Raw genomic sequence first — 12,998 nt, forward strand, 5'->3', positions numbered from 1 at the left:
TGCTTTCAGACACCATTTCATTTTCTGCTGATTGTCATCGCTTTATAACCATTTTAAAGCTGCAAGGAAAGAGATACAAAATAAACACCCACCTCAAAACCTCTGCAGACACCCCAAAGGAAATGGCTTATACAGCAATCAACCCAGTCCTTGAAGTAAAGTTTTTGGTACCACAGCTCATTTAAAAAATTAAACTCCTTTATTTGACAAACTAGAAAAAAATCAGAGCTAGCACAGTAATACAAATAATGATCATGCTAATGATCATTCCCTCTCCCCCACTTAATCCATGGTTAGAGACTGCAACCTTGCGCTCATTACTCCAAATTAGCTCAGCTGCGATTGAAAAGACGGACTTAAACCCGGCACCAGGAGCAGGTCCTGCACTTCGTTTCAACATAAGCTACCCATGAGAAGGGGCGGGACAGCTCAGCTGGATTGAAGGGAGATGACTGATGATGGTGCTTTCTGGACCAGACACAAGAACCAGATGGGGCACACCAGATTGTCACTTTTTTCCAGTTCTTGCTTCAGGACCTTTCGAACCTGGGCTGTCCTCCTGCAGGCTTGCATGCTGAGTGCCTGCCTTGCTTCATAGCAGGCCCAAAGGGAGGGATGCCTAAAAAATTTGGTTAAACAAAGCAACACAGGCCCCTGAGTAGGACAACTTACCAGCACTGCAGAGAATGCCTGCTTGGGTTCCAGGTTCATCCTCATTTGAGCCACTCCTCATGACCAACCTCCCCAAAGCTTTCCTCTGCCCTAGCATTCAAGGTCCAGCAGGAAAGGTGCAGACAGGACAGAGCCCATTGCTATATATCTAGGGGAAAGCTGGAAGCTGCAGGCTTTTCTTGGTGTGCTGGCAGTTGTTTGGGTTTGTACAGAAATGGTTTGTGGCACATGGAGTCCATCAGAGGAGGGTAATACTGCCTGTAGCAGAGGTAAGCAAGCACGAAGCCGATCACTGAGCCAACCAACACATCTGTGGGCAAGACCAGAGAAGAGTTAACTTTCCTTTACCCTACCAAGCTTCATGACTGAATTCTCCAGCAGGCAGCTTTTCAGACTGCTGAGAGATGAGCTGGATTGGTGACTTGACCCTTGGCTATAAAACTAAGCTTGGCATATATTTCAAAAACAAAGAGAAAGGCATTATCACCTTGCAGGCAGCAAAAAAAATTACCACTGTGAGAGCAATCAAAAAAACCTAAACTACCATTGTGGGCTCTGAACACCTCTGTGGCAACACAGACTGCCCCCTCCCCGCAGCCAGAGTGCCCCTGCTCAAGGCACACCCGTCCAGGTCCACAGACCCACCTTGCCAGTGGTGCTTGTAGTCGCAGGTGCGGGACACGGCGATGAGGGTGGCAAGGAACAGTGGGAGGAGGAAGGCACAGAGCCGCAGAGCCCTGGCTCCCCGGCCGGGAGCAAAGCAGCGCAGCTTCCCAGCTACGTAGAAGGCAGAGAAGGCTAGACCAGCGAAGGCAACTGAAAGAGAAGTATGTCACTTCAGAAACTGCCCTGGGCTCTGCTGTGGGCCCTCAGCCAGACCTCCACCCTCTCCACTGCTGCGGTGGAAGGGCTGCAAGAGGATGTCTGTCCTGCTCATGCAAGGCAAGGGAGGCAGTGGCTCATGAGTGATGAAGCCGCAGAAGCTAGTACTTGGCAAGCAGCCCTCCTCCGAGGAGTTACAAACAGCTTGAGATTACATTTTTCACCCCACTATCTTGCAGAGGGAAAGGTGAAGCCCCCAAACAGGCCAATGAACGTAGCCCGAGCTGTGGGATGCATGAAAGCAAGCCCAAGCTGCCCTCCCCACGGGCTTCTGCTCACCATGGTTCACTGTCTGGGGCTGCAGCAGGTAGAGGACACGGAAAACTTACATGAAGCATGTCCACTGGGAAAGCTTTTGCGTCCCTCAGTCACTATGCCAGAGTCGCCTGTGCACACAAGCTCTGTATTCGCTCGTCCGTCCGGGAAGCATCGATAGAAGAAGTCTGGCCGTGGCCTAGGGCAGAGAAGCAAAGTACATAGCCCTCTGGTGTGCAGCACTCCCAGCATGACCCAGCCCTCTCACGGAGCACCCACACCCAAATGCAGTCACCAGCCCCCTCCCACAGCCCCATCTGTTGTGCAAAGGGAAGGTGGAGCGACCCAGGCTGTGGGAAATGTAAAACTGAGCATCACACCCAGCTCCGCTCCTGCCTGGACAGGCAGGGCTCGGCTGACAAGAGTCAGGCTGAAGCAGCATACCCGCACTGGCTCACTGCTGCTCGAGCAGCACCCAGTTTAGACTCTGAGGATTAGCACTGTGCTGATCCTCCCTGTCCAGCCCAGCAGAGCAAACCTCTTACAAGAACCAAATTCCTGCACAGCCTCAACGCACCCCAGCCGCACGGCCTGCAGGTACACTGGAGCAACCTCTCAGGCTGCAGCTCGGTACAGGTAACTTTTTGCCACCCTGACGATGTGGCCCACAGAGATAAAACCACCCCATCCCCTCCCTTACGCTGCCAAAGCGTTCCACCCTGGCACCGGCCTGAACAAGCCCATCTGAAATGATGCCTGGAGACAGCAGGTCCCTGCCAGTGTTTGTTCTAATACTTAATTGTCTTTACAGCTAGAATAAACACATTCTTTCCAGGCTGAGCATGTCCAGCTTCAGCTCCTGGGCCTTATTCCTGCTACTGTAGCTCCACCACTGTGCAGACGTGCCTCCCCTCCCCGCACAGCACAGCTAGGAGCAAGCCAGTTTCTCACCTCCCCACAATGAGCTTCAGGGCATTTGTAAAAACCCCGTTGAGGGCAAGAGCAAGGCTGGCAGCTAGGAGAGAGCCAGAGAAGTCAGTCAGCATCATCCCCATCTGAACATACAGCTTTGAGGCACATTCAGCCCTCAAAACTTCAGGTGGAGCCACACAGCCCGGCTTCAATACCCCTGGCACACATCTCGTGCCCCAGTAAAAGCAAAGGACTCATCTGTGAGATGCCTGGCTCGCAGCCACAGCATCAGAGCAGACTCCTTGGGGGGCTGCAGCTCTCTGGAATAAGAAGGAGCTCACCAAGGCAGGCTTCCCGTGTGTCGTCTTGGTCAGCATTCATGAACACCCTTGCCAGGACAATGAGCAATAAGGGAGACAGAAATGCGATGAACTGCACAAAATGAGAAGATTGTTAGGAGTCAACAGCGAAGCAGGTTTAAGTACTCTCACCAGAACACAACAGCAGCTGCTCAAGGAGACTAACACGCTTTCCTTCCCCAAAGGCAAGCAGCAACCTGTCCTCTCCAACACTATGCTTCTATCAGAAAGCAAACCCAACCCCAGCTGTATCTGCAGCAAACCCTGGCTAACCCTGTGCTCCCCAGAGCACAGCTATTCCTCCCGTCTGTCATTCAACAGCAGCGCCTCACATACGGATATCCCTTTGCCGTATCGACCACAGCACCTCAACTCTCCCCATCCCTGCAAGCACAAGGATTAGTTCTTTGTCAGCAGCACCCATGCTGCTAGTCAGCAAAAAACACAGGAGCAGCTGATTCAGAGAAAACCAGTTATCATTTACAGCACCGCAGCAGCAACTGCCACTGGGGGATGTCCACAGCATGTCTGACAGGCTCCCAAGGATCTGCTACCACCACACGTCATGCTTTACACCGCCAAATCCAAACACTGCACCGAGGTTTTGTCCTTTTAACGTTTAGCGCTCACCTCTTGCGGAAAATCATGTCATTTGCTGAGGGGATGCCTGCCCATCCCAGGAGCCCAAGTGTCTCATTGAAACACCTGTGCTTCCAAGAAAGAGACAACCCCTGTAACATACTACTGTCTGCTTGAAATCCAAGACTTACAGTTTTACGTTAAACCCTTTCAACAGAGCCTTGAGACCTGAGGAAAACATTTTCACAACACAATTAATAATAAAACTTTGCTGAGAACAGCTACTTTCAAGCAAAATGTTCCCTGGTAGCAAGAGGTGGTCCCAGTAATCTTGATGTGAAGTTGATTATAAATAGCAGTGAAAGGCCCCCACCAGGCTTTACAAACATAGTTAAAATCCCAGAGATGACCCTGGATAGTAAAGCCTAAAAGGAAGACAAAAATGTTTGTAAATGTTGTCTAGTTTTCGGCCATATACTGCACTTCCAGTAAAAGGCATTGCGCTACAGGTGTTCATCGTGCAAGTTGCTTGTCTAGGAGCGCTGCTGTATAAAGGACAGCTGATAATTAAATTAAATTAAATAAAAACCTAAGTAAATGCAGAAAAGGGCTGAACTTACGAACATAGGTACTGTGGGTACGTGGTCCACCTCTACATAAGGGTTTTTATACAGCCACATCTCCTCAGGCTGTACCACGCGCTGGAACGGTGGCAGGAACTCCATGATCCTGGCGAGGAAAGAGGAAAAATAAATAATAATAAATAAGGGGGGAACAAAAAATAAATAAAGCGGATTCCGGGCTGGCGGCTCGGACGAACAGGAGCGGCGGGGCGGGCCCGGGGGCTGGGGCGGGGAAGCGGGCCCGGCGGGGCCGCGGGGCACCGGGGGCTGCGGGGGGCTGGGGGGGCCGGGCCTGCCACCCCGCCGCCCGCACTCACGCGAAGGCGGCCAGCAGCAAGGCCCGCACCGCCGCCTCCGCCACCAGCTCGGCCGCGCCGCCCGCCCGCCGCATGGCCGCCTGCCGAGCCGACGTGGCGCCGCCGCCCGCCCTCCCCGGGGCGGAGCGGGCCCGGCCCGGCCCCGCCAGAGACGCCCGGGGGAGCGGGGCCGGCGGAGCGCAGCACCGGGGCGGAGCGCAGCACCGGGGCGCGGCGCAGCGCGGGCGGCCTTGCCCGGAGCCCGCGGCCTCGTACCCGCCAGGGGCCGCAGCCCCCCCTCACACAGGCCCGGGCTCCCCCTCACAGACTTAAAAGCCTTTCGTCGTTGGAACATTCAGAACGATTTATTGAAGTCAACCTCAAGCAAAAGTTCAGATCAGTGGAATGTCATTAAAAACCTTTCCAAATTAATCCTCACGGAAGCAAAAACACATCTGAATTCCAAAGTATTTGTAAAATAAAAAAGGCAACATCTCCGTAAATATAATGTACAAAAATTATATGTTCCTACCATCACACACATTCAGTAAGAAGCTAAAATATTACAGGCAATTCTAGATACACTATAACTAGTTGACAGTCAGCTAGCTATATACAGGGTAACCAAGCTTTACAGGTTTCACACTATGCAAGAGAACATAGGCCGAACAACAAAACCCCCAAAATATTGTATATCTCAAAGTCTATGCGGCAACATCAAGTCATAATACAGTAATGCCCCAGTGGAACATCGCCAGGGAAAGTTAACACTACTTCGTTAGTGTCAAGAGCTTCTAGTCAACTCCCAAAAACTCTTTAAGATACCGACTTCAGTGAATATTGATGCTTTGCTATTAAAGACTCGAGTGATTTCATTAAAATAACATTTCACAGAATCTACAAAGTTTGTTACAGATAAACAAAGTCTACAGAAATAACGACTCTACAAAGGTCATCCTTACAGATAGAGCACATGGGAATGGAGACGGAATCTGCAGGTATCCCTGTTGTGCAACACCACTGGCGCAGGAGCCGCCGGGATGGGCTCCCCGTGGCCACCCTGGGGCTGGCGGGACCCCCGTGCCCCCCTGGACCCCGTGCCGTCACCGTACTTTCTGCGGCAACGCCACCAGGTTGTTTGGAAAAGGAAAAAGCAACACCAAAAATGAGATATAGCTCGACCGGTGACTAGGAAACAGCTGTTTCCCACCTGGCCTGGTGAGGGAGAGGGGTGGCGGGGGGCTGGGGGCCCACCGCAGCCCCTGGAGCTGGAGGGAGCGTGCCGGACAGGGGGCTTCACCCTCCTGCGCGACCCCCCAGGCAGGCAGTACCACGGGAGGAACAGTGAATGAGTGAATGGCTTTGGCAAATTCATATGCATTTTTCCCTTTTTGATTTCACATTAATTACAGAAGTCTATGCAAAGCACAGATAAGAGTTTCAGCCGAATGCCTCCCCTCTCTCCAGAGCAGTGAGACAGCCCCTCTCAGGGGTAATAAGGACCTGAGCTCATCACTCAGGAATAGAATATAATAGGAAACAGCTTTTTTTTTTTTCTCTCTCCTTTTTTCTCCCCCCCCCCCCCCCCCCCCTTATTCCTCAGAACAACATTGTGAATACATCCAAAGTGTAGGAGTGTATCATAAGTGCAAATGTTTTTGCTACACAAAGATAAATGGTGGGGAAAGCTGATGGAGAACGGAAAGCAAAGGGACAGCATTGCTCCAAGGTTGCCATCTCTCATGCAACACACTCCTTGGAACACACACAAGTTGAGACAGCCGCTTTGAAAAACTCTCCCATTTGCCATAGATTCACTGTACAGCGGGAGCAGAAAGTAACTTCGGGGAAGTCAAAGACATCTTCAATGTAGTAGACAAAAAAAACTTATGTATAAATAATAAAAAAAAAAGCTGTATAAGGAACCGCAGAGCTTCAAGTACATTAAACCCTGAATTCAATGAGGCAGAGGTTTCAATGTTAAAGTGACTACTTCGTACCAGCGTTGGACATCCCCTCTCCCACCCTCCTCCCCCCCACCCCACCCACATATTTCTGTAAAGTTTCAATATATACAGATTTTTATGCTCATTGTTAATTACGTCTAGTAATTGTGTCTTTCCCATTCTATCCTGAAATTAAGATACAAGAAGGTTTTTTTAAAGGCCAAAATCAAACATTCCAGCCCTATTTACTCGATTTTAACAGATTCTCGAAGACCATGGTGGTGACCAGAGAAGGTAATTTGCCCACAAAATTGCCTTTAATGCTACCTTTCCTGAGCTGCAAATGCCTTCAACAGTCTATTGATAGGACAAGTCTATACTAATCTGAAAGCTACAATAACTAATGCTTGCACCGTGTGTTTAGAAAACGGTAGTAACCAGCCACTGCACCATTTAGCCATGGTCTGCAGGACGTCTGCACTGTGCTAAGGTGCCAACTGTAGAGTAAAAGCTCCAGTAAACAACAAAATCCTGTTAACTTTGCAGAGCAGCTTAGACACTGCACTCTGACAACACGCAGGCGGCCAAGCTGAAGTTGGGTGCTGTCTCAAAAATTTAAAGCAAAACTAAGGGAAAAAAGGGCGATGGCGCTTGTCGTTCCAGCCAAGGAACAACTGACAGGCTGAAACAGCAGATCTAAGTTCTCAATCGAAATCACCAGCAGTACTGTGGACTTCTCCAGGCCCCAGCATGAAACAACTAAACTATCCAAGATTACTTATCTCATTTTAGAGATCACACAAATTAATTCAGCAGCCGACTCCTCCTCTGCTGATGCCAGTTAAAACAGCTGTTAGAACTTTTTCTTACAAAGGAACTGCATTATTGTTATGCAGTTTGCAAAGATGTGGTTAACACATGTATTTTAACGTTTTGTGTTTGGCATATAGAACAAACCTCCTACAGTTAACATGATACTTTGAATTAGGCATTTTCTTATCTCAGAATGTTAGAAGTTTTTTTTTTAAGATTCACCTTCTCTCCAACAGCATGAAATCCAGTTTTAAGACTTTTTGTTTGTAAGTTTCACAAGCTTACAAACCAATCTCCTATTTTCCCTTTTAAGTCCAAGCCCAGCTGTTGGCTATTATTAATCTTTTCTTGGCAAAACAGGAAAAAAAAGAGCACCTGTAAGAAGTTTGAAAACAAAATTAACCAAGACATAGAGTGGCATGGCATAGGAGTAGCAGCAGGCCTCAATTCACAGCAGTTTACACGTTTTTAAGCCTTCTGTGAATCTCACATGTTCTGCGATACGTGGTGTACTGGCACATCTCAGCAGTATGTCTCACGAGGCGACTGACAGTCCGCGGCTCTTGTCTGCTCCCTGCCACGTCAAACGCTCAGGAGGGTGTTTTGGTGCTACCACACCATCTCCCTCTGGTCACTAAGTCACCGTGGACATAGAATGACAAAAATATGGAGGCGCACTCACACTATAGCGTATCTGCAATATCCAGAATGCTCCGACTTCCCAAGAGAAAATCATCTTAACATTACCAAGCCTAATAAATAATATAAAGTAAACACATCGGGCCTTATAGACACTGTAGCAAGAGTTATGTTTGGAATTTCTGAAAAGGTTAATAACACCCCCAGTAAGAGCTTAAAAAGAGACATTTATCACACAAAATGTTAAGAAAAATAAAATCCTTTTTGTAAATTTTTTTTTTGTAAAAAATACCAAAATATAGCACTGCTTTCAAGCAAGATTAGTGTTTCAGACATTCACTGTAGTACGGACCACAAGATGAAGTGCTTTATAGATCCCAACAGCCCTCTGTACCATAAACTGACCCATGACAGACCTGCACTGTTGTGCCACCCAAGACAGCCCCAAGTTTGTAGAAGAGGCATCTGCAGACGTTCAGAAGATGAACTGCCGGATCAGTTAAATGGCATGGTAGCTGCTTAAAAAGACTGTAGTGTATTTTGTAATTTTACAATTGCACACAAAAAAGTTTCCCCCTATACATAAATTTGAGGACGAGAAGGACACCAGCTAGAGGCAAGACGTGTTCTAAAATCCCATGTGTACTTTTTCAGCCTACTAACTTTCTTGAACTGAGAATTCACCATGTTCCTGTAGGTTTACGTAAGCAATTTTCCAGAGACAAGGTTCTTAATTCTTAATTCAAAGGCTTAATTTAGCCAGATGCCAGCAACACTTGATATTAATTCTTTTCATTCAGGATTATTTTCAATACCCATTAGCAAAAAGCTAGCATGAAGTTAGCCAATATCAGTACACAAGTCAAAAGTACACTCTAATGCTACCAGTGCACAGGGAGATGCACAGTGCTTTGTAAGATTGTGGGCCAGGGGAGGAGGTTCACCAAAGACTAACTTCAGCTTGGGGAAACTAGTCCCTCTAGGCTCCTTGGACAAGAAATGGAGGAGGATAAGTTCTCAAAAGAAAATCTGGAGCAGGAGCCTACCTAAGCCACCTCAAAAGCCTCACTGAAGGAGCCTGTCTCTCTTCTCATTACCAGAGGAAATCTAAGAGAAAACCATCTCATGAGGCTAAAGTCAGCTGCTGTGAATATGGCCCGTTACCCAGACAGAAAATACCCTGTTCATTGAAGAAGTGCTGAGATTTTTCTTAGCTCCATTAACAATGAAGATTAAAGTTAGATCCCTCTCAGCAAAAAGCAATCTAATCATTCGACCAAAACAAAACATGCACATGGGTCTGATTCCGTAAGTGTTCAAATCTTCTTTGAAGCTAAAGGGAGTCTGAGAAGGCAGCAGTGAAGAATCACGCTAGTATAAATGCCATAAAACAAGTGCAGAGTTGGCAGATGACAAATACACACGCGCAGAACAATCCCCCACCTAAAGAAGTCAACAGCAGAGCTCCCACTGGCAGGATTAAGACTTCAGTTCTGAGCGTGCGGCAGTATATGACTGAGGCTGGGAGGCTCTCCTAACTGGGAAGGTTTTCAAAGTTAGGCTGCATAAAGAAATGACCATTGTGCAATTAAGCTCCTTCTGAATTTCCATCTGTCTGTGAACACCAATTATAGCTCTTGAGCAAGGAACCATGATTTCTTTGCTCCTTAAACAATGCCAGATCTCACGTTACAAGCACTTCCAAGAAGTCATACACCTGATTTCTCATAGGAAAAGCTTTACAGTAATATTCATAAGTTAACATGATACATAACCTACCTTCTCAAAATGCCTTTAAAAATAAGTACTGAAACAGAGGCATTGCAGGGTCACCTGGTCTGAAACCCACATCTGTCTGTATGGCATCTCAATGTTACACAGAGTGGGGAGGCTTTATTCTTTTCATGAACTAGACATAAAAGTTACGTTGGCTTTGCTATTTTTTTTTTCCCCGAAGACACGTTGACTGATCAAAACCAGATCTTAAAAACACCCTTTAAAAATTAAATAAATAAATATGTTGCTATGCTTTGCTTTCTAGTCTCAAAGAACATATTTTAAACAGAATATTCTTTTCACTGTCAAAAGGTCTACATTTTTCTTTGAAGGCCAAGACGTTTCTGGTTTCCAACAGTAAGAGCTGCTGTAGCACATTCAAGGGTAAAAGAAAGACCAAACAATAAAACCCAAACACCACCGCCTGCTTCTGCTTGCTAGGATTAAATGGTCCCATTCCCAGTTCACACAAGACGGCTTTGATGACAAAGACTGAATGTGTCATAGCAGTCTCTTCAAGTTCATCGCCTGTTTCCCCTCTTCTCTCCTCCCTTGTTTGTTTTTAACCAAATTCACTCCTTTGCTTCTTCTACAGGATTCTGTTGTTCCAATTTGCACGTTATCTTGCTCCAGTACTCAGGTGCCACAGGAGATTTGGGGTCATGTGCGGAGCAGCAGAGATGGCCATCCAGTGCTGATGCCACCAGGGCTCCCTTCTCGTGATCTTTACAGAACGAATGAGGGCAAAACTCACAGAACGAAACCGCAGGATTGCTACAGATGTCGCACTGATGCCACGGACATTCCCACTTTCCTGAGGATTGGAGGGGAAGGGAGGGGAGAGAGACAGGAAACTGCAATTAGTGCATTTTGGGGCCAGCACTGGCATTTAGCCCTTAGATGAATGCAAAGAAAGTTCAGGAAAATTGACTCTTACTGTAGATGCTACTTCTGCTTCTCATTTACATGAATCTGACTGGAAACAGGTCTTAGTCATTTTGCATACTTTAGGCCTCACTTGGCTCAAAGCATTGCTGCATGCATAACCAGAGCTTAAAATAGTTAGACCAACCTCCTCTGGCATCAAGATGCCAAAAGCCCTTGCAAGTTGGAGAGTTTTGTACATTTTTCTGATTTGTGAACACCTCTTATTGATCTGGACACAGCATTTGCTCAGATGGGTATCTCCAAATTAAGTTTTAGTTCAGCTGCAGCATACTTTAATGCAGATGGCCGAATGCGTTTTGAAAAATAAGCAAGAAATGGCTCAGAGAAGAACAAGTTGTGTAAAAATATGTTTGAGAATAGAAAACCCCAGATCCCCCAAACCATTCAGACATGTATTTGTATGCCCATGTGCTGGACTCTCTGACTGCAAAGGTATACTGAACACAGCAACAAGGGAAAAATCAAAAACTTCTTGCTGCTGTGTCCAAGACTTGCTGAAGTCCCTTTTGGCTGGGTTACTGTTGAGAAAGAAAAAGCATTCCCCTTCACAGGGAAGATTAAAGAGCTAAGGACTTTTACAAAATCCTGCAATGGTGTTAAGGTGATGGGTTGCTGTATAATTTGAGCCCTAACTACAAAAAGCTAGGCCTTAACATGGAAAAAGTTAAATGGAAGGCAACATGCCATCAGCATACAGTAGATAATTTAAACACATTTACTGATTAATCAAGCCCTACACACCATACTTGCTATGTCAGGTTTGGACTGTCATTTAATTTGCACTTGGTGACCTTGGGACACCAAGATAATGCTTATATTTCAATTAAAATTAGAGGAAGAAATCTGATCCAGGAAAGAAATGCAACAAGAACAACATTTAAAATTATTACAGTGCCTCTCTGTCCACTGGTTCTCATTTAGGAACACTTGTCACCTGATGTATTTCTAAAAATGAGTGGTATTGCAAAAGCAAATACGTTGCATTTGATGTAGATGAATACTGCATTTCAGCTCAAATATTGTCTTGCTGCAGGAAGGAAAAGAGTAGGAGGAAGCCACACAACTGCTCTTACCAAAAGGTGGTTGAGTCAGGTTAAGGCAGAGGAGGTGGTATGCTTTGGGACAGTCCTTTTTATCACACATGACTAGTTCTCCCCCATCTCCACACTGGAAACAGTTGTCTTCGTGCATCTGCTTCTGTTCTGTTTTTATTTTCCGTTTCTTCTGCTTTAATTTTGCATTCTTCACCTTCTCTTCATTTGCTGTTGCAAATGCTGTCTAGCAATTACAAAGATCACAGCATACAGTCACTTTATAAAACCCCTGCATTAAAGTTAAATCAACTCTGGGTTATCATTTGCATGAACTATGCTTAAATTAAATCTACTCAAAGAAGTTTTTAAGCTATGAAAGCCAGAAATGCTATCCACATGTACCTGAATTAACACAACCTGGTAAATTAACTTCACCTTAGATACACTAGCACTACCATGCACAACTAAAACCTTTAGTCACTTTCAAGGGTAGAAAGTATTACACAGACTGAAATAAAAAGTTCAATAAAACAGAACCCTCTTTGCCCTGCTCTCATGAGATCTCTGGATTTGAGGAGAGAAGCTTCAACTTTCATCCATGTACCTTTGGACGCACTCCTAGGAAACCACTGCAGTTTTCTGCTCCACAATGACATTCAGTCCTGCCATTGCCCAGGCAATCCAAATTATAATTAAATGTTAACTCCATTCCTAAAATGCAAAGAAAAGCAATTCACCTACACAGACACTGACGAAAGACAGGCTCATGACATGACATTTCATTAGCATTTATCTTTTCATAGTCTGTAAGATTTAGCAGCAATAAGTTTTAAAACAGCAAGCTTGAAACAGTGCATTGATTTCGTTCACCTTGAAAGTAGCAAATTCTGTTTAGATCAGATACGAGTATCAGTTTAACATAAGTTGTAACTTAACGTAAGTTAGAATGACAGATCAGATAAAACACTGAACACAGAAAGATAATACCACACCAAATATATAGGTGTAAGAATCAACACTGTGGCGAGCACTTACATGATGCAGAGTTAACACTGCACTTAACAGCAAACCCTGTAGTTAGCTTTAACAGTAGCTTTCAGCTTCAGACTATTTTTAACTATAAAATCCCTGCTAAAACTGGAACTTGAATATTTGTCTCCACTCCAATGAATGACCAGTTCCACTGGTATTAAGGAAATTCAGAGAAAAAAAACCACAGCCAGGTTAGGAACTTAGCCATGTCAAGACAAAGTATACATGCAAA

The 12,998-nt window shown here is 45.8% G+C and overlaps 2 protein-coding genes across 7 annotated transcripts in view; both read right to left on the bottom strand.

Annotated features, from left to right (window-relative positions):
• Nucleotides 1–177: 177 nt before the first annotated feature.
• PLPP5 (phospholipid phosphatase 5) lies at nt 178–4,756 on the bottom strand. The gene is made up of 7 exons (XM_056362900.1): nt 4,600–4,756; nt 4,280–4,388; nt 3,063–3,153; nt 2,761–2,824; nt 1,884–2,008; nt 1,318–1,488; nt 178–982 (listed from the first exon to the last, which is right to left on the bottom strand). Exons 1-7 carry the CDS (start codon nt 4,671–4,673, stop codon nt 813–815), a joined length of 804 nt encoding a protein of 267 aa, XP_056218875.1. The 5' UTR covers nt 4,674–4,756; the 3' UTR covers nt 178–812.
• A 160-nt stretch (nt 4,757–4,916) lies between these two features.
• NSD3 (nuclear receptor binding SET domain protein 3) overlaps nt 4,917–12,998 on the bottom strand; it is a 52,122-nt gene continuing 44,040 nt past the window's right edge. For all 6 annotated transcript variants that reach the window (XM_056362794.1, XM_056362796.1, XM_056362791.1 and 3 more), the window contains 3 exons: nt 12,339–12,445; nt 11,774–11,978; nt 4,917–10,566 (listed from right to left, as the gene is read on the bottom strand). In XM_056362794.1, the coding sequence (XP_056218769.1) occupies nt 10,325–10,566; nt 11,774–11,978; nt 12,339–12,445 (554 nt within the window). In that variant the 3' untranslated portion in view covers nt 4,917–10,324. The remainder of the gene's footprint in view (nt 10,567–11,773; nt 11,979–12,338; nt 12,446–12,998) is intronic.

This window comes from Falco biarmicus, chromosome 18, assembly GCF_023638135.1.
Source record: "Falco biarmicus isolate bFalBia1 chromosome 18, bFalBia1.pri, whole genome shotgun sequence".
Lineage (NCBI taxonomy): Eukaryota > Metazoa > Chordata > Aves > Falconiformes > Falconidae > Falco > Falco biarmicus.